The sequence below is a fragment of the Coregonus clupeaformis genome, chromosome 1, assembly GCF_020615455.1.
Source record: "Coregonus clupeaformis isolate EN_2021a chromosome 1, ASM2061545v1, whole genome shotgun sequence".
NCBI lineage: Eukaryota > Metazoa > Chordata > Actinopteri > Salmoniformes > Salmonidae > Coregonus > Coregonus clupeaformis.
Window position 1 is genome coordinate 35,982,808 of NC_059192.1, and position 21,807 is coordinate 36,004,614.

Consider the following 21,807-nt stretch of genomic DNA (forward strand, 5'->3'; position numbering starts at 1 on the left):
AGAGCAAGGGGTTATAGAGCAAGGGGTTACAGGCTTTGTTTATGGGTATTGTAGTCTGAAGTTGACTACTTGCATTTGATGGGTTGTGGTAAGATAGCCACCACTAATTGATAAATTGGTAAGATAAGATACAGAAATTAAAATTGGTTTTAATTATTCATAATTTTTAAATAGATTTTTTAATTGATTTTTTTATTTTAATTAGAAATGGTTTTTGGATACAAAATTCAATTGAATTTTTTCATAGTCATATTTTGGTTGATTGATTTTTTTTTTTTTTTTGGGTTGTTTAGGTTTATATTAATAATTAAAGGGGGGAAGCCATAGGCTATATAGTCTAAAATAAAATAATTCACGATAAAGGAATATAAAAGGGTTGTTACAATGGGGAAAAACGACATCAAGGCTATGAAGGTGATTACACCGGTTGATATAGGGAAAAAATAGTAATCCTTTAACTAAAGAGTATTGCTAGGTTATCTGGCAAATGAAACAAAAGTTGCCCTTCATTCTCAAACAAAAACTGATAAAAGATTCCAGCGATAAGATAAAGGTATAGAGAAAATGCTAAAGGAAGAAAAGGGGACAGGAGAACTAATGGCAGAAGTTAGTACACCTTTCTCACATACGGATTCAGCAAAAAGACACCCACCTTATGAGAAGGAAGTAGAGCTTAGGGATGTTTATCCTCAGCTTCCAGTGATCATCCAGCAGGGTGATTGTTGCATCAGAGATGAAGATGAACGAATAATAGATAGAGGACAAGCAGAAACGACGATAAAGATGAATCCAAAACTCCAGAAGGAAGAAAATGAGATGTCTGGAAGAGAAGAGTGAGGTTAAAGAAGACGAGGATGATGAAGATGAGAGTGATTGAGAAGAGGTCATGGGTGGATATGACTCTGTGATCAGAAGGAAGTTGGCAAGAGAGGAAAGAAGAAGGATACTAGAGATTTGATCTCTGATGGAAGTTGAAGGAAGAAGGATACAAGAGATTCGGAGTTCAGATGAAGACAGCGATAAAGAGGGGACTAAAGGTGCTGTGTATTCAAAAGGAGGTTATCCTACAATGACTAGCAAAGAAGAAATAGAGATATAGACCGATGTTTATCATGCCTGGATAAAGCAAATAGTTTAGAAGATGTAACACAGCTGAAGATACAGAAGAGGAGAAACTGCTGAGAAAAGGATCCCAAGAATTGGAGAAGAAGAAGGAGAAGAGAAGCTTTGGTTATGAAGAATCAGAGTGAACCAAATCAACAATCACTACTACAGCTTCAACTGAACAATATCAAATGCAATGTACCAGCCACCAAGGGGGGTACCAGATGTTCCATATCCACAGCCAGTTTCTGGACAGACACAGAATTGGAGAGGAAGAGGACGAGAAGAAATAGAAGGAGGAGGAAGATTTCAGCTACACTTCCAGCAACTTTCAGAAGACTGTTATAATTATGGACAGATTGGTCACTTTACCTGTGAGTGCAACAAGTCAGGAGGAAACAACAGAGAACATTTTTAAGGAAGATACAGGGGCCAGTCAAGATCACCTGTTCTCCAGGTGAACCCTAAAGATTCTAGAGTGCCTAGAAGATACGAAGGGGGGTGTCAGCTGGTAGCACCAATTAGGAAGAAAATATCTAACAATTGAAGTAAAAACCGAGGACTATGAGAAATAATGGTGAATAGGGGAGAAACGTATCTGTGTTCAGCCTAAAGAGGTTAAACATCTCACTATGTAAAATTAACTAATTAGGATAGGGATTTGAGGTAATAAAACAGTTAATTACTCTTAGGGAACCAATTGAGCTATGCTATAAAAATCAAAGAGAAATTAAAATAGACATACTAATATTATAACATATACCTATTGCAGTGTTGGGAAGAGATGCATTGTTTAAATTGAATTGTACAATAAGATGTACACTAAACGGTTGTCTGGTAGAAGATGTTAAAAAGTAGGGTTTTTGGGAATCATATTTGCTTCAAAAGATAATATCATAGGAAGAATGATAATCTATTAGACTGCCTATTAGACAATCTGTCTGAAAAATAAAGTTAAAAGGGTTGACTGTTATTCTGGGTTACATTCTTACACTAAGAGATTTCAGGCTAGGCTAAAAGGTGTTTAGTCGTTTGCCAAGTCTGTGTGTAAAGAAGTCAGAAGCAGGTGGGGACTTCCCAATCACATATCCTAAAAATTGGTGGTAAAGGGATTTTGTGAATAAATCAGTGGGAAAAGGTTTTTAAAGGTTAGGAGAAAAGATTAGATTAAAAAGTTAGGAGAACTAGGTTGAAGGAACTCTAAGACAGTAAGCTAAGTTTCAAAGTTAGTAGTAAGAGAGAGAGAACAGTAGTGAAGGACATTTTAGAGTAGGGAGATCAAGGTAATTATAGGTGTATTTTTTATAATCAAAAGGTTGAAAGTCAGGGATTAGAAGTAGGACTGAGAGTTGGAAAAAGTGACACTAGTGGTGATAGATGGAAGTACAAGCAAAGAGTTCAAAGCTTTGGGGAAAATGGATGAAGTAACTAAGGACATTAACACTTCAGTCTATTAAAACAACAGTGAGAAGCAATTTAACTCTTTCAACATGGATAGTTATTAAAGCCATAAATATATCGCATTTGATTATAAGGGAACCAATAGCTCCAGCACCAATTTTAGGGGGAAAAATACTTATTAGGGTTAGGATGGGGACGTTCCTCCCACATGGAGAGATAATTATGGAGAAGAAGTATTGTTATCAGGACCAGATGTAGAAGCTGTTGCACCTAATCAAAGGAGATATAGTTTGTACAACGATATGAAGTGGAAGAGGGTTATGAGTGACTGTTCACTTATGTTGCGTAATGTTACAGAGAAAGGTCAGGGAGAATATATGTGTACTTATCTAGTGCAAGCATTAACATTTGTTCCGGTTAAGAATTATTGGTTAAAAGGCTATGTAATTCATAAAGTGACGCTTATAATGGAAGATTTGAAGTCTGTGGAAGTTTCCACAGTCACCAAAGGAGGTCAGGAAGAATATGTTACAGTAGTCACTCCAACAGTAGATAATGCACATAGGATATCGGTAGTGAAGAGTGTTAATACATCAACTACATCAACTACTTTAATGGTAACTTTGGAAGGGATTAATGATACGATGGCAATAGCAAATGTAGGAAGTATGACACCGACAACAACTTTTCTGAAATTAAAGGGGGTAGCAAGAAGGACTCAGGGGTTTATGTTACGGATGGAGAGTGCTGTCAATGATAGTACGAATAGGGTTAAAATAGGAGAACAGATAGTAGTAGAGAGAATATAGATTCATCATGGAGGTACAGGATGAGGTCTTTGATTTTGATGACAGACAAGGAGAGGTATCTGCAGTACCGCTCGTTAGGGAAGAGAGAAACTATATGCATGTAGTTTGATTCTTCTGATGTGAAAATTAGAGATGGGAAGGTAGGAATCTTTGGTTCCAGCGGTTAATTCATTCTGTAAGATCAGTGAGGAATCTTGAGGGTCCATGTCTGTTGAGAATTCCAGTCAAACATTTTAGAGACGGTCGCTCGACCTCTATCAAGTATGTGTCAATCTTATGCTTTGTCATGACTGTTGTATCAGCAACAACACTCAGTAACAGATAAAATAATGTAGTTGTCAAAACATTTGTTTAAGCCTAGGGTTAGGTGGTATTGGGTTAAGTGAATTAACTTGTGTGCATTTGTTAGATGGGAAGGAAACTCAGGTAACAGCGAACCCTGAAGCATTTGAGGTGTAACCATTGAGGGCTAAAAGTTGTGTTTGTTCTAATAAAACATATGATGTAAAGGGTATGTTTCTGGGAATATCAGATTGTGATGATTATATGATGACTTTGGATAAGCACGAACATAAGGTTAGAGAGGACAAATATAATGTAACTTTTTATGTACCAGGTAGTAAGAAGAGCAGGACTTTGATGGTTAAAAGATTAGCTTTTGCCTGACAATGTGACTATTGGGAATTTTAGAGATATTTGGAGGGTTTGTGGTGATAAAGCGTATATATTCTTACCCTATTGATGGATAGGATGTTGTTACATATCAACGTTGAAGCTTCCATATGAGGTTTCTACCATTAAAAGAGGGTACCACCGGACACAGATAAATCTAGGGTTGGAAATAGGATGAAAAGAGACATGGAGACATGTCATAGTCTTCAAGCCTATCATTGTAAGGATAAATCTAAGGGAGAAGGGGGACTTTTTCCACTGGTATGGTGTAACATTTGGGAAGATCCTATTGATAATGTTAGTTATACTTTGAGTCCAGATAGTTCAGATATTATCACTAGGGTTATATATGCATTGAAGAATATAAGGGATGCATTTGGGAGATCTGAGGGAGCTGGATAGTCAGCGAAGACTTGGTTGCAAGATCAGGTAGGCCAGTAGGGGCAGTGATGGTTCAGATTTAATGGCAGCTTTGATAGCACTGTGTGTGATGTTTGTAATTTGTTACTGACCTTTGAGAAAGCTATGATATTGAGATAGGTTGGAGAGTGATGCCTGGAGACAACACTCAGATGCCGGTGTTGACTGTTCCTGATCTGGATGAAGATGGACAAGTGGAACTGAATGGATAAATATCATTTTTGATGTTTTGATCATTTTTCAAATTTTTTTTTTCAATATTAGGGTGATTTTGGTATGATTTTATGAATCAAAGGGGGGAAGTGTATGAATGAATAATTATCCTAGTTCATTCTTCTATTCTATCATTAATGTGATTCATGCATCATTTATATATCATTTTTATATTCTTAGTTGATATTGATGTTTAATTTGAAAGTGTTTGTTTTGCAAAAGATACTGTTTGGTCTTTTCTTTTCTTTCAGAAGCATTTGGGGTAACATGTGGAGATTGAAATACTCAAACAAGGACAATGTGAAAGGACAATGACTGGAGGAGATAAAACAAGGAGGGGTGGAAAGATTCCGTTGCCGGACAATTTTTCGCTCTTACACTCCATAAAGATTTGTTCATATTTCATAGTAATGTATTCACACTTCATAAACAGTTATTCATATTTCATAGAAAGGTATATACACTCTAGAGGAGAATGTTTTTGGTTTAATGTTAAAGATACTCAATAAGATAAATTGTTACTTGTCATAATCCTATTCTGTTTGTTTTCGAGACTTTTAGTTCGTCTCGAAGGGGGGAAATGTCGTGTATTAGGATTATGCTTTTGTTAAATGTTTTAAGTGGAACCAGAGAGGACGTTAATTTTAGTATCAAGAGGGAATGTTTTAGTGTAACGCCACATACAACAGACAGGAAGTGTGTTGTAGACAGGGGAGACTGGTGATTGGCCAGAAGAGGGAGCATCTTTTTGCATTGTTTAGAAGTAGGGGCTAAACGAAGAAGAAAGGCAGAGCGGCCATTCTGAGGCGTCGCTCTCCGGGTGGGCATGTCACCTGTAACTTATGCTGAAAGCTTGTGATCTGAATAAACCTTATGATCAAAGTTCAGTATGAGCGGACTCCTTTGTTTATCAGCAATAATTGCCACCATTCACCCGATACGACAGTACCATTTTCCTGTCCTGCTAAGCATTCAAAATGTAACAAGTAATTTTGGGTGTTGAGGAAAATGTATGGAGCATAGAGTACAATATTTTCTTAAGGAATGTAGTGAAGTAACATTTTAAGGAGTCTAAAAATAAATAGTGAAGTACAGATATCCCTCCAAAAATGACTTAAGTAGTAATTTCAAGTATTTTTACTTAAGTACATTACACCACTGCATGTAACCACGCCAGCCCAGGACCTCCACTTCCGACTTCTTCACCTCTGGGATCGTCTGAGACCAGCCACCCGGACAGCTGATGAAACTGTTGTGTTCTTCAGCTCCGGGATCGTCTGAGACCAGCCACCCGGACAGCTGATGAAACTGTGGGTTTGCACAACCAAAGAATTTCTGCACAAACTGTCAGAAACCATCTCAGGGAAGCTAATCTGTATGATCAACGTCCTCACCAGGATTTTGACCTGACTGCAGTTCGGCATCGTAACTGACTTAAATGGGCAAATGCTCACCTTCGATGGCCACTGGCACGCTGGAGAAGTGTGCTCTTCACAGATTAATCTCGGTTTCAACTGGACCTGGCAGATGGCAGACAGCGTCTATGACATCGTTGTGAACAGAGTGCCCCATGGTGTCGTTGGGGTTATGGTATGGGCAGGCATAAGCTACGGACAACGAACACAATTGCATTTTTCGATGGCTATTTCAATGCACAGAGATACCGTGATGAGATCCTGAGGCCCATTGTTGTGCCATTCATCTGCCGCCATCACCTCATGTTTCAGCATGATAATGCATGGCCCCATGTCGCAAGGATCTGTACACAATTCCTGGAAGCTGAACATTTCCCAGTTTTTCCATGGCCTGCATAATCACAAGACATGTCACCCATTGAGCATGTTTGGGATGCTCTGTATTAACATGTACGACCGCGTGTTCCAGTTCCTGCCAATATCCAGCAACTTTGCACATCCATTGAAGAGGAGTGGGACAACATTCCACAGGCCACAATCAACAGCCTGATCAACTATGCGAAAGAGATGTTTCAAGCAGACCACCATAGTCCCCGTGCCCAAGGACTCTAAGATACCTGCCTAAATGACTACTAATACTCCTGAGTGGCGCAGTGGTCTAAGGCACTGCATAGCTGTGCCACTAGAGATCCTGGTTCGAATCCAGGCTCTGTCGTAGCCGGCCACGACCGGGAGACCCATGGGGCGGCGCACAATTGGCCCAGCGTTGTCCAGATTAGGGGAGGGAATGGCCGGCAGGGATGTAGCTCAGTTGGTAGAGCATGGCGTTTGTAACGCCAGGGTTGTGGGTTTGATTCCCACGGGGGGCCAGTATGAAAAATAACAAAATATTGTATGCACTCACTAACTGTAAGTCGCTCTGGATAAGAGCGTCTGCTAAATGACTTAAATGTATGTGTCGCGCTGCATGAGGCAAATGGTGGTCATACCAGACTGGTTTTCTGATCCACGCCCCTTCCTTTCTTTTAAGGTATCTGTGACCAACAGATGCATATCTGTATTCCCAGTCATGTGAAATCCATAGATTAGGGCCTAATTAATTAATTTCAATTAACTGATTTCCTTATATGAACTGTAACTCAGTAAAATCGTTGAAATTGTCCCCCGCACATTGACTCTGTGCCGGTACCCCCTGTATATAGCCTCGCTATTGTTATTTTACTGCTGCTCTTTAATGATTTGTTACTTTATTTTTTTAAAATTTTTTTAGGTATTCTTTCTTAAAACTGCATTGTTGGTTAAGATCTTGTAAGCACACCCGTTGTATTCGGAAATATGTGACAAATAAAATGATATTTGATTTGACATGCCGTTTATAGTTTGTTCAGTGTACAATCCAGGTGTGTAAGACACTTACTCAGACACTTACATTTACCCAGAAAGACTCACAGCTGTAATCGCTGCTGAAGGTGATTCTAACATGCATTGACTCAGGGGTGTAAATACTTACACTACCGGTCAAAAGTTTTAGAACACCTACTCGTTCAAGGGTCTTTATTTATTTTTTACTATTTTCTACATTGTAGAATAATAGTGAAGACATCAAAACTATGAAATAACACATATGGTATCATGTAGTAACCAAATAAAGTGTTAAACTAATCAACATATATTTGATATTTGAGATTCTTCAAATAGCCACCCTTTGCCTTGATGACAGCTTTGCATTCTTGGCATTCTCTCAACCAGCTTCATGAGGTAGTCACCTGGAATGCATTTCAATTAACAGGTGTGCCTTGTTAAAAGTTAATTTGTGGAATTTCTTTCCTTCTTAATGTGTTTGAGACAATCAGTTGTGTTGTGACAAGGTAGCCCATATTATGGCAAGAACAGCTCAAATAAGCAAAGAGAAACGACAGTCCATCATTACTTTTAGACATGAAGGTCAGTCAATACAGAACATTAAAATAACCAGTCGCAAAAAACATTAAGCGCTATGATGAAACTGGCTCTCATGAGGACTGCCACAGGAATGGAAGTTAGCTCTGCTGCAGAGGATAAGTTCATTAGAGTTACCAGTCTCAGAAATTGCAGCCCAAATAATTGCTTCACAGAGTTCAAGTAACAGACACATCTCAACATCAACTGTTCAGAGAAGACTGTGTGAATCAGGCTTTCATGGTTGAATTGTTGCAAAGAAACCACTACTAAAGGACACCAATAAGAAGAAGAGACTTTCTTGGGCCAAGGAACACGAGCAATGGACATTAGACCGTTGGAAATGTGTCCTTTGGTCTGGAGTCCAAATTTGAGATTTTTGGTTCCAACCGCCGTGTATAAGTGAGACGCGGTGTGGGTGAACGGATGATCTCTGCATGTGTTTTTCCCACCATAAAGCATGGAGGAGGATATGTTATGGTGTGGGGGTGCTTTGCTGGTTACAATGTCTGTGATCTATTTAGAATTCAAGGAACACTTAACCAGCATGGCTACCACAGCATTCTGCAGCGATACGCCATCCCATCTGGTTTGGGCTTAGTGGGACTATCATTTGTTTTTCAACAGGACAATGACCCAACACACCTCCAGGCTGTGTAAGGGCTATTTTACCAAGAAGGAGAGTGATGGAGTGCTACATCAGATGACCTGGCCTCCACAATCCACAATCCCCTGACCTAAACCAAATTGAGATGATTTGGGATGAGTCGGACCGCAGAGTGAAGAAAAAGCAGCCAACAAGTGCTCAGCATATGTGGGAACTCCTTCAAGACTGTTGGAAAAGCATTCCAGGTGAAGCTGGTTGAGAGAATGCCAAGAGTGTGCAAAGCTGTCATCAAGGCAAAGGGTGGCTATTTCAAGAACTCAAATATAAAATATACTTTGATTTGTTTAACACTTTTTTTGGTTACTACATTATTCCATACAGTGGGGAGAACAAGTATTTGAAACACTGCCGATTTTGCAGGTTATCCTACTTACAAAGCATGAGTGGAGAACAGGAGGGCTTCTTAAAGAAAAACTAAGAGGTCTGTGAGAGCCGGAATTCTTACTGGTTGGTAGGTGATCAAATATCAAAGATCAAACTTCTGCTTTTCTGATGTATCAAATACTTATGTCATGCAATAAAATGCAAATTAATTACTTAAAAATCATACAATGTGATTTTCTGGATTTTTGTTTTAGATTCCGTCTCTCACAGTTGAAGTGTACCTATGATAAAAAATTACAGACCTCTACATGCTTTGTAAGTAGGAAAACCTGCAAAATCGGCAGTGTATCAAATACTTGTTCTCCCCACTGTATGTGTTATTTCATAGTTTTGATGTCTTCACTATTATTCTACAATGTAGAAAATAGTCAAAATAAAGAAAAACCCTTGAAAGAGTAGGTGTTAAAACTTTTGACCGGTAGTGTATGAGTGTGACACTTCTACCCCATCATTCTGTTGTTTCTGACAGGGTTCTTCTGGGACGCTCTCAGCAGCTGTCCTCATTACATTGAAGATAGCATTGTTCAGACATAAACTACTGAGAGATTTATCAATGTACAGAGATGTATGTTGTAGTATTGGGGGAAAAAATCGATACAGTTATACATTGGGATATTATTCTTCACGATATATCACAATATTATTGTTGACAATATCGCAATAATATTTTTGCGCTACTCGGCTGTACCTGCACCAAAGCTCCAGTATTTTTTGTTTAAAGTTTGTTCGCCATCTTCTTTTTTAAATAGTGAGCCAATTTGTTTTCAGCATGACTGATCAAAACACATTTTCTCATGGGCTCAATCTTGTCCCTCTGTGGCAGACATATGGTGAGCAATATGTTTGGAACATCGAATTGCAATAGAATCGCAGTATCAAATCGCAATACTTATAGAATCGTGAGAATCGCAATACATATCATATCGGCACCAAAGTATCATGATAATATCGTAACGTGAAGTCCCTGGCAATTCTCAGCCCAGGTATGTTGTTTGTGACCTTGATCCCCCTCTTTTTGCCTATTCATGGCTCTTTCTGTGTCTCCCTTTCTAATATCCTGCGCTTCTCTCTCTCTCTCTCTCTCTCTCTCTCTCTCTCTCTCTCTCTCTCTCTCTCTCTCAGCATCCACTCCACTCCATTCCCTCATTCTCTCCATCCCCCTCTAATTTTGAACAATTATATTTCCTGTGCAAGGTTGTAGTGTATTAAGATTATGACTTTCTTAATGGGTTTAAGTGGAACCTTTGAGGATGTTTATTTTAGTATCAAGAGGGAATGTTTTAGTGTAACGCCACATACAACAGACAGGAAGTGTGTGTTGTAGACAGGGGATTGGACAGTAGAGGGAGCCACCCACATCTTGGGAAGATTATATATACTGGGTAAAAAGCGAAGAAGAGGTTAGAGCGACCATTGCAATCTGGGACGTCGCTCTCCGGGTGGGCATGACACCTGTAAAACTTATGCTGAAAGCTTGTGATATGAATAAACTTATGATCAAGGTTCAGTATGAGCGGACTCCTTTGTTTATCAGCAATAATTGCCAGCATTTACTCGATACTACAAGGTACTGTAAGTTGTTTGTTGGGCTGGGGAGTGGGTAGCGGGCGGTCTAGGATGCCCCGTGAGTGACGGTGCTCTAAGACCAAGACACCAAAGGCCCTCTTGGTGTTTACGCCCTCCTCAAACTCATTAAAACTCTATTAGATCATTAGCAATTACTGTTATATTGAGGGCAGATCAGCTGACATGTAGAACAGTTGGGAATGTTCTGGGAATTGGAGTACAGAGAACAATCATAACGGGGGAGGGGTTAACAAAGGGCACCCATTCTCACCAGAAATTACGCTACAGTATATGGAGTAAGGGGGTTGGCCAATTCTCACCCACAATCACATGCAGTACTGAGAAAGCATCTATAGCTGCAAATCATTGCTAACTTTATTGAGAAGTGAGAACACTGTCAATTACTTTGGATTATTAAGTGAGCTGTGTTTAGCACTTGCATGTAATCCAACCTGAGTCAAGTCTCCAAAGATTTCTGTTCTTCATAGATTCATAACCCATGTGAGAGAGATGGTTGTTCTGAATGTAGTATGGTTCCCCTCAGGATTGATCTCTGGCCTGGGCTTGGCTGTTACACTGTATGTATCTAATGATAGTAATGTAAGAAGTATATAATAACAGCTTGACATACTTGTACTTAGCAGTACCATGAAACATGCACCTACTGTCTGTTTGATGTCAGGGATTCCAATGCGGAACACCATCATGGTCAGGTGAGTGTCCTCTATGGGTGCCACTGTGGTCATACTGCGCTCCATGTGAGCTCGTCTCTTCTGGGTCTGAGTGGACGGGGCCGGGTGATACTGCTGCTGATTGGCTGGGATGAGATGGTGTTGCTGCTTATGGGGGGCCTGGTTGGATGTATAAGGGATGCCTCTATTTCTTGGATTGGCTAGTCTCAGTGTCCGGTCTCCTCTCTGTCTTCCAACCACAATGGCAGAGGGTTTACTTCCCTCCCATTTACCGTCGCGTGATTGTCTGCCTCCCTTTATCTCCATCTCTTCGAGCCCTTCTATCCCTCCATTCTCCTTCTCTCTACTCTCCCCCTTTCTGTTCTCTCGTCCCTGCTCCTCTTCCTCTTCCTCATCCTCCCCATACTTGTCGTCCTCCCCGGGATAATAGTGTTTGCTATTTCCCAGCATCCTTTGCTGTGCAGGGTCACTGCAGAGAGGGCCAGGTGACATTGCTGTCGTGGCAACGTGACATGGTTGTCCCGTGCGACATTGTCTTCACCCCAAAAAACATGCTGTGGAGGAGAGAGGGAGGGTAAGGGGTTAAACAAATGGCTAATTAACACATTGACTGATAACACTCAAATCAACACATTTCTCAAACTGTGAGAAAATAAATTAATGCATAAAATGTAAAGCATTTGGCATTAACAGTAGCATAGGCATATGCAATAGAAGTAATAACTCATTGGTGACATTGGTTTCTCACATAGCCTAGGTGAATGAGTGCTGGTCCACATTTTCCATTTTGCTGTCGGGAATACATGGGGGAATACAGCTGATGAAAGACGGCCTATATATAAACTCTATGAATATTTGGAGGTTCATTGCAGGAGAGAGAGGACAAGCAGTTTAGTATTGAAAATGGTCAAGAGCTTTGTGCTTCGTTTTTTAATGGTATAGTTCTATTGTTTTCTCTAGTGAAACTAACAGCAAGTTGCCCAGTTCAATCTGGCTGTCCTTTCATGAGCATTTGGCTGAGAAAGCCCTCCATATGCTTTGTGCTGGTTTCACTATGTGGCGTAGTCTGGGTACAGTGCCTGCCATCATGCAGAGTTGGATCATGTCCAAAAAATTTCTTACTGATGATGGATGAAGTTGGGATTCCCCACTGCCTTATTGGCAGTTTTGAGGTCGGAATTGAAAATGAAGGCGGTGAATCTGTAGACTCCAACGGATAGACGAAGCTCAATAAAACATCCCATGAGACCACAGGGACAGTATTAATGTTAGACTAGTAGCAGGCAAACTAACACAGAAGGCCTGCTTCTGGAAAGCTCATGATGTTTTAAGAATTACAGACATGAAAAAAGCGCAGACACATCACTCACATAGGTGACGTGGCAAACATGATAGATAGGGTCTAGTGTTTTGAACCAGTGTTTGTGTCAGCACCACTGAATGACAGTACGCTGGAAGTATGTTTGATGCATGCAAATCAATAGGGTCTGTTCATGTCTCAGTACCCACAAGGCAAACAGGAAGCATAACCATTGAATAGCTGTTGTGTAAAGAGGATGTGGAAAAGAGGGTTGAGCATGGTGGGAAAGTGATCTCCTAGGAGCCAGTGAGTGACGGGGATGGCCACTTCACCCTGAGCAACTGTCTGTCAGAGGAAGTGAGGCGGGCAGGACAGGGAGATGAGCCGGCCGGCTGGAGAGTGGTGACGAGGGGAAGAAGGAAATGTGTCTCTATCCACTTCAGTAAGTATACATACTATACATTAGAGAGAGGGGGGCTCAATGAAAAACACTGCAAGGGTGAAAGTATGTGCACTAAATCCAATTGTAAATCAAATAAATTAACAATTCTATGAACTGATCAATTTGAGATATACAGTATTAAATATTGAACAAAAGTGCACATTACAGACACATAACCTTTACCAGTAGCTTAGAAACGATGCATCAACACATGTAAAAGGAACTGCAGGAAACCACCTATGAAATGGACAAAACAAGCAAACACAAACTAACTCTCATGCAATAGCAAGCTACCGTTCATCCTACACTAGTTGTTGTTGGCGGCACTAGATTAGACATTCCCGAACCACGCCTCACATTGACAGTGATGGCGTCTATAATTCACACGTTGCTAAATCGCAGCATGTTAATGCTTACAAAGTTTTAGGAGGTTAACACCATCATAAAATTAACCAGGAGGGACAGAGAGAGGCTGATTTATGTACATTGTCTCATTAAATATTTAAGAACTTGGGAGTCTGCACTGGAGGAGAGAAGAGAAGAGAAAGACAGGCAGAAGGTAGACAGGTCAATGGAGCGTCAAAGAGCTAACTTATTGGGGAGGGAAAGAGAGAGTGAGATGTATTTTCCATAAAGCAGAGTAATCAGATTGAGGGAGAAAGAGAGAGTGAGAACAATTGGGGGGTTGGAAGGGTGATGAGAGAGAGTTGAGGAGAGCGCTGAGAGGAAAGCGAAAGTGAGTGGATGAGGAGGGGTGAGAGGAAGAACTCGTTGGCAAACAAGGAGTGTAAGAGTTGGTATTGGAAATAGGCCTACATCATAAGTTTGAGCCACATTTACAATCACAATAGGTACTGAAGCCTCATGAACCTCCCAATAAAAGGATAAAACTCTCTTATGATTTCAAAAACGATATACATCACACTTGTTGGCTTGCTCTGCATGACAAATAGTACATGGAGGGCCCCACTGAATTGAAAACAGTGAGAGCTCAGCACCATCTGAAGACTGTGTTTTTGAGAGGCTGCTAAAGTTGGGGAGAGAGGCTGCTGAAGTTGGGGAGAGAGGCTGCTAAAGTTGGGGAGAGAGGCTGCTAAAGTTGGGGAGAGAGGCTGCTAAAGTTGGGGAGAGAGGCTGCTGAAGTTGGGGAGAGAGGCTGCTGAAGTTGGGGAGAGAGGCTGCTGAAGTTGGGGAGAAAGGCTGCTGAAGTTGGGGAGAGAGGCTGCCAATGGGAAAAATAGGGCCTAGGCTCACAGGTCTGAACTCTGATCAGCACCAGAAACCCAGGTGGAAACCTGGAGAAAGGGTTTGGGGTTCAAACTGGGTCTTTGACAGTGATATAGGGAACAGAACACATGAGTTTACTGAGGTGTGCAGCCAAGGGGAGGGAGAAGGAGTTGAAAATAAGAGGAAGATCAGAGGAGGATTGATCATAATAATGAGGAAAGAGTTTAATTGGCCTCCTTCAGTGCCCAGGAAGCAAAGATGGATGGATGGATTTGGGGAAAGGTTCCATAATATATTCTTCTTCCATCTTTCTTTTCATCTTTGCGTTGAAACATAGGATCTAGAGCTCATCACTTGTGCATCTTGCAACAAAGTCACAATGACTTTGGGCTGGCATTGATGTCTCACCACCCTCAGTAGCTGTGTAAACAATCATAGACTCCAAGACCTGATACTGTATACAGTGCATTCGGAAAGTATTCAGACCCCTTGACTTTTTCCACATTTTGTTACGTTACAGCCTAATTCTAAATATATTAAATAGTTTCAATCTGCACACAATACCCCATAATGACAAAGCAAAAACAGGTTTATAGAATTTTTTGCAAATGTATAAAAAATCAAAAACGGAAAATATAAATTTACATAAATATTCAGACCCTTCACTCAGTACTTTGTTGAAGCACCTTTGACAGCAATTACAGCCTTGAGTCTTCTTGGGTATGGCGCTACAAGCTTGGCACACCTGTATTTGGGTAGTTTCTCCATTCTTCTCTGCAGATCCTCTCAAGCTCTGTCAGGTTAGATTGGGAGTGTCGCTGCACAGCTATTTTCTGGTCTCTCAAGAGATGATCGATCAGATTCAAGTCCGGGCTCTGGCTGGACCACTCAAGGACATTCAGAGACTTGTCCCGAAGCGACTCCTGCGTTGTCTTGGCTGTGTGCTTAGGGTCGTTCTCCTGTTGGAATGTGAACCTTCGCCTGCCGCTGAAAAACATCTCCACAGCATGATGCTGCCACCACAATGCTTCACCGTAGGGATGGTGCCAGGTTTCCTCCAGACGTGACGCTTGGCATTCAGGTCAAATAGTTCAATCTTGGTTTCATCAGACCAGAGAATCTTGTTTCTCATGGTCTTAGAGTCTTTTAGGTGCCTTCTGGCAAACTCCAAGCGGGCTGTCATGTGCCTTTTACTGAGGAGTGGCTTCCTTCTGGCCACTCTACCATAAAGGCCTGATTGGTGAAGTGCTGCAGAGATGGTTGTCCTTCTGGAAGGTTTTCCCATCTCCACAGAGGAACTCTGGAGCTCTGTCAGAGTGACCATCGGGTTCTTGGTCACCTCCCTGACCAAGGCCCTTCTCCCCAGATTGCTCTGTTTGGCTGGGCGGCCAGTTCTTGGAAGAGTCTTGGTGTTTCCAAACGTCTTCCATTTAATAATGATGGGGGACACTGTGTTTTTGGGGACCATCAATGCTGCAGACATTTTTTGGTACCCTTCCCCAGATCTGTGCCTCGACACAATCCTGTCTCAGAGCTCTACGGACAATTCCTTCGACCTCGTGGCTTGGTTTTTGCTCTGACATGCACAGTCAACTGTGAGACCTTAAATAGACAGGTGTGTGCCTTTCCAAATTATGTCCAATCAATTGAATTTACCTTAAGTATAGACTCCAATCAAGTTGTAGAAACATCTCAAGGATGATCAATGGAAACAGGATGCACCTGAACTCAATTTCGAGTCTCATAGCAAAGGATCTGAATACTTATGTAAATAAGGTATTTCAGTTTTTGTTTTTTATATATATATTTGCAAAAATGTCTAAAAACCTGTTTTCGCTTTGTCGTTATCGGGTATTGTGTGAAGATTGATGAGGAAAATGTTTTATTTAATCAATTTTAGAATAAGGCTGTAACGTAACAAAATGTAGAAAAAGGGAAGAGGTCTTACCAGAACTACAGTACCAGAACTACAGTACATGCTATATCATCCACATGTGTACTGTCAGACATTACAATCTTACATTTGTTAGCAACACATAACGCTGTTAGAAAATCAATGTCCTCTGTTTAAAGACAGCTGGTCTATCCTAGTCACTGACATGTCACATTTAAGTAAAGTCAAGGTCTTGCAGGGTTCAAGGGAATGGTCATAAATATGGTCACAGTGCAGAGCATTTTTCAGGTCTTAAATGACAACTCCCAAAACGATATTTTGATATTTGTTGATATAGTCCACTGTTGATATAGCCCCAAAATATTTTGCATGTCAGCAATCAAGTTTTCAAGATTTATAGAATAACTTTTAAAATACAGAAATACAGCCAGTATGATGCATTTTGCATAATATAATGCAAATCCAGTGGAGGCTCCTCAGAGGAGGAAGGGGAGGACCATCCTCCTCAGTGAATTTAATAATAATAATAATAGTGAAACATTAAAAAAGTTATCCTTTTTAGATAAAACTATCCTAAACATATTCACATGTCACCAAATAATTGATTAAAACACACTGTTTTGCAACGAAGGTCTACAGTAGCCTCAACAGCACTCTGTAGGGTTAGCACCATGGTGTAGTCGGAGGACAGCTAGTTTCCGCCCTCCTCTGGGTACCTTGACTTCAATACAAAACATAGGAGGCTCGTGGTTCTCACCCCCTTCCATAGACTTACACAGTAATTATGATAACTTCCCGGAGGACGTTCTCCAACCTATCAGAGCTCTTGCAGCATGAACTGACATGTTGTCCACCCAATCAAAGGATCAGATAATTAATCTAGTACTGAAAGCTACAGCAAGCTAGCACTGCAGTGCACAAAATGTGTTGAGTAGTTGACTCAAAGAGAGAGAAAGACAATAGTTGAACAGTTTAACAAATTCATTTATTCAAAAATGAAGGAGAAGCAAGAGAGAGAGAGAGCTAGCTATATTTTGTATTTTCTTCACTTTCACTTACTTAGCTAGAAAATGCAGCTAGCTAGTTTAGCCTACTCAAACACCCGGCTCAAACAGAATGGGATGCTATGTTACCTAGCTGTCTATGGCTATCCAACACTGAAACGCTTCGAGGTCAAGGTAAGCTTTTGGTTTTATTTATTTATTTTAACTGCTAAAGTGCTTGCTAACTCTACACTGTACTGCATGATTGTAGCAGGTTTACTAACACTTTAGTTCTAGTAGCTATGTTGACTTGATGTTAGCTAGTATGGTGACAATGATGTAGGCCATGTGTAGAGGTTAGCGGTTATGATATGAAGGCTCGCCTGGTCACAGACAGCTGATGTGTTGTGCACGGAAGTCCACAAGCGAAGGGAAAAGATGATAGGAGAGAGCATAGATGCGAGAAGGAATTATCCAATGATCAAAGGGCTCATGCTGTTTGTGTGGCTGCTATGAAAGTAGGGGAGTGCAGACATGGCCATACTCATATTCGTAATCGTATACGTAAATTGACAGTTGATAGTCGGATCGGATGATACTAGTGATCGGAAAAAACTGAAGTGTTTTAATATGCCTAAATAGATGTTGGCAAAATACCTCCCTGCACATTCTCACAACAAAAAAACAGCAGATTAGGAGCAGCGCACAGAGGGGTGGAAGTGTCTGTGTGTCTGTGTCTGTGTGCCCTCAATTTGCAGCGGGCAGCCAAGTCTGCTGTCACTCAGTCAGAATGCACATTAGTTTAATATTTTTTCCCCTACCCATGCCCCACTAATGAGATATTATGCACATTGATAGCAAATATCCTTGCCATGTGATTTATCATAGTAGCAGGCAGCAGCAATCTAAATGATCAGACCGAAAACCTGCGAGGAAAAGTGATCGGATGAAATTATGAAGTGAGTGGATGGAGAAATACAGCTTCACTCTATCCAATCAGAGCAGCAGGATCAACGTACAGCCCGCCCTTCTCTTTACAGACAGGCAAACTAGCCAGTTGTTATTTAGACTACACACATGACTGACTTGAAGACAGTACAGAATGGTTTAGAAACTCTGTGACAGACTGACATGAGAAAGATGCTTGCTGGCACCTGAAAATTACAAAACATGCTCTGATCATAATCATATCCAGAAAATTGCCCATATCCGTTACGATACCCGTTTTGTCCGACTACTTGGCACACCCCTATATGAAAGTTAACTGTGTTTGCGTGTGATCAGGGGTGGATTCATTCCGCCGATTCTGTTGAAAAATGTTTCTTAAACGGAAGCAAATGGAACGAAGCGGGGATAAACATAACTGAATTTGTCCAATAGAAACTCTCGTTTGCAACTGTTGGACTAATGATTACGCCCTACATCAGCAAGATGCAGGCAAGATTGTGCAAGGCAGTATTGAATGTGTCGATGTTTGTCCCCTTGATTACTCAAATTTCTCTCAAACTATGTACATTGTAAACTTTCATTCATAGGCTAGGTTGTAGCAACCTCATGATGGGTATAGGGAAAATTAGAGTATCATGTAGTCGCCTAAACCTATCACTGTTACATTGAGCTGGGTGAATGGAATATGAATGACAGTCACCCAATATGCGGTAATAGAAACAAATAATCGTCCTCCCTCATCTTAAACGGCACCAAACTCTACTGTGCAAAATGCTGCATCATATGATGCAAAATGCATCATACAAGCTGTATTTCTATATTTTGAAAGTGATATACCTTGAAAAGTTGATTGGTGACATGCAAAACATTTTGGGACTATATCAATGATGGACTAATATAACAAATACCAAAAGCTCATTTTGGGGTGGAATTTTCCTTTAAAGGCACAGTATTCCACTCTCTCCTCTCCCTCGCTCTCTATCTCTATGTAGGACAGAGCGTGAGTATAGATATATTTTCAGTGTATTGGTCCCCAGAAACTAGAATTGGAGAGTATCCAAGGAACAGATTGTCCCACTTTTACGTCCTGTGAAAGTGGAGCGGCCAAGTTCTGTCCTTCATATCCCTCTCTTTCACTGGGTCTCTATCCTTCTACCTCTTTCACGCTGCTAGTCCCCTCTACTTAAACATGGGACAGTTAGGGATGTGCTGTAGCCTAGGTATATTACAAAATTAGAGAGACTGGCGAAATAAACACTTTTAAAGAGAGAGGGGGCGTTGATAAGTTATATGGGAGGTACTGTATCTACGAGTGGGTCATTGGCCATCGAAGTGGGGAGTGGTCAGAGTTATCAGAGCTCTGACGTAGATAGTTACTCCCATGAGAGAAGATGAGGAGGAAGAGCTACGGTCACTAGTGAAAGTCTACACACCCCTTGCACAGTCCTCACGTTTTGCCGCGTTACATTTTTTATCTCAAAAGGGAAATAAATAGGATATTTTCCTACCGATCTACACAACCTACTCAACATTTTCAAAGTTAAAGAAAATTATAGATAATTGTCCAAATTAATAACAAAATTAAAAAAACATCTTGATTGTGTATGTCTTCACACGCCAGAGTTAATATTTGATGGAAGCACATTTGGTAGCCATTAAAGCTGTGAATCATTTTGAATAATATTCTACCAACTTTGCACAACTCTTAGGGCAACATTTATCCATTGTTTTTGTCAAAATTGCTCAAGCTCAGTAAATTTGGTTGGGAGTCAATGATTGGCAGCCATATTCAAACCATCTTAGATTTTCAAGCAAATTTAAGTCAGGACTGTGGCTGGAACACTATAGAACACTCAACACCTCTTGGAAAAGCCATTTGACATTAAATTGTGTCGTTGTCCCAGTGATAAATAAAACTCTATCCCAGGGTTTTCAGAAGACTCTTTTCATATTTATTTTGATCCTGACAAACTCCCCAGTCCCTGCAGGTGACAAGCATACCCTTAACATGATGCTGCCACCACAATACATGTTTTACATTTAATTTTAAGACAGTGAAATGTAAAGATTATGCAAGGGGTGTGTAGACTTTCACAAGGCACTGTAAGCTTCAGTGGATAATTTCTGAAGGGCAGTCGCAGTACTCAATACATGCCATGTTGTATGCTAGCTACATTTCTAACTTCTGTTTCATAACAAACTGCGGCAGCACTTGATGCAAAAATTCAATGTGAGGCAGTCAACTATCTAAAATGTATAAATGTTCAGGTTTTGCAGGTAAATACAAGTAAGTGTCTGTCAAAAATCAATGTCTGGTGCCTTAAAAATGTATTTTAAATCAGATAAGAACAAATAATTGTATAATTCAGCATCCTCTACAGTGATTATCTTACCCTCATTTCACATGGAAATCAAATTCAAACAGTTATTCAAACAGACATTATATCTAATAATTAATTAAGTGCTTGATTAAAATAATTACCCCGAGCCTATACTACTCGGTAAACAATTCCCAACTCTTTGATCTACTCTTAAGCCTCCCCATCCTACAACTCCACTTCACTAAGGGTCATTATTTTCTGGAAACATCTAGCCATCCCCCGAGGTTACAGATGGGCTGACAAGGTTTCAAACAGACAGCTTGGAATCACACTCATAGACAGCTATCACACTCATCTGTGCTGAGTCTAGCTAGAAAGCGGCTAAAGTGACAGACCACTCAATCCGGGCTAGGCTGGCGGTGGTCTGGTGCAGATCAAAAGCGGCACTCTCTCTTTCCCTACCAGACTGGGTGTAAATGGGTCAGGTGGAATGTGTGTTGAGGGCCTCGCCTGCCTGGGATAGGCTATACTTGGTGGGGAGGGTGGGGAGCCTACTGTGCAGAGCACATTTGAGCTCTAATGTCCCCAATGCTATTTTTGAAAGCTCCCTTTCCACCGAAATGTAATTCTTGAGTTTTCAAGCTGATAAATGTATTATATTTACAATGAACTTTTAAATAAGACGCATAGCACAAATCTTTCTACTCTGAACAAAAATATAAATGCAACATGTAAAGTGTTGGTCCCATGTTTCATGAGCTGAAATAAAAGATCCCAGAAATTTTCCATACACACATAAGCTTATTTCTCTCCAATTTTGTGCACAAATTTGTTTACATCCCTTTTAGTGAGCACTTATCCTTTGCCAAGTTAATCCATCCACCTGACAGGTGTGGCATATCAAGAAGCTGATTAAACAGCATGATCATTACACAGGTACATCTTTAGCTGGGGACAATAAAGGTCCACTCTAAAATGTGCAGTTTTGTCACACAACACAATGCCACAGATGTCTCAAGTTTTGAGGGAGCATGCAATTGGCATGCTGACTGCAGGAATGTCCACCAGAGCTGTTGCCAGAGAATTCAATGTTAATCCTTTTAGAGAATTTAGCATTACGTCCAACCAGCCTCACAACCGCAGACCACGTGTAACCACGCCAGCCCTGGACCTCCACATCCGGCTTCTTCACCTGCGGGAACATCTGAGACCAGCCACCTGGGCAGCTGATGAAACTGAGGAGTATTTCTGTCTGTAATAAAGACCTTATGTAGGGAAAACTCATTCTGATTGGTTGGGCATGGCTCCCAAGTGGGTGGGCCTATGCCCTCCCAGGCCCACCCATGGCTGCTCCTCTGCCCAGTCATGTGAAATCCATAGATTAGGGCCTAATTAATTTATTTCAATTGAC

General features: G+C 40.8%; 1 protein-coding gene across 1 annotated transcript in view; it reads right to left on the reverse strand.

Annotated features, from left to right (window-relative positions):
• The window catches only part of LOC121584949 (SH3 and multiple ankyrin repeat domains protein 1-like), a 172,430-nt gene that overhangs the window by 56,183 nt on the left and 94,440 nt on the right, over nt 1-21,807 (reverse strand). Inside the window, exon 3 of the mRNA XM_045214243.1 lies at nt 11,255-11,835. Within this exon, the coding sequence (XP_045070178.1) occupies nt 11,255-11,773 (519 nt within the window). The 5' untranslated portion in view covers nt 11,774-11,835. The remainder of the gene's footprint in view (nt 1-11,254; nt 11,836-21,807) is intronic.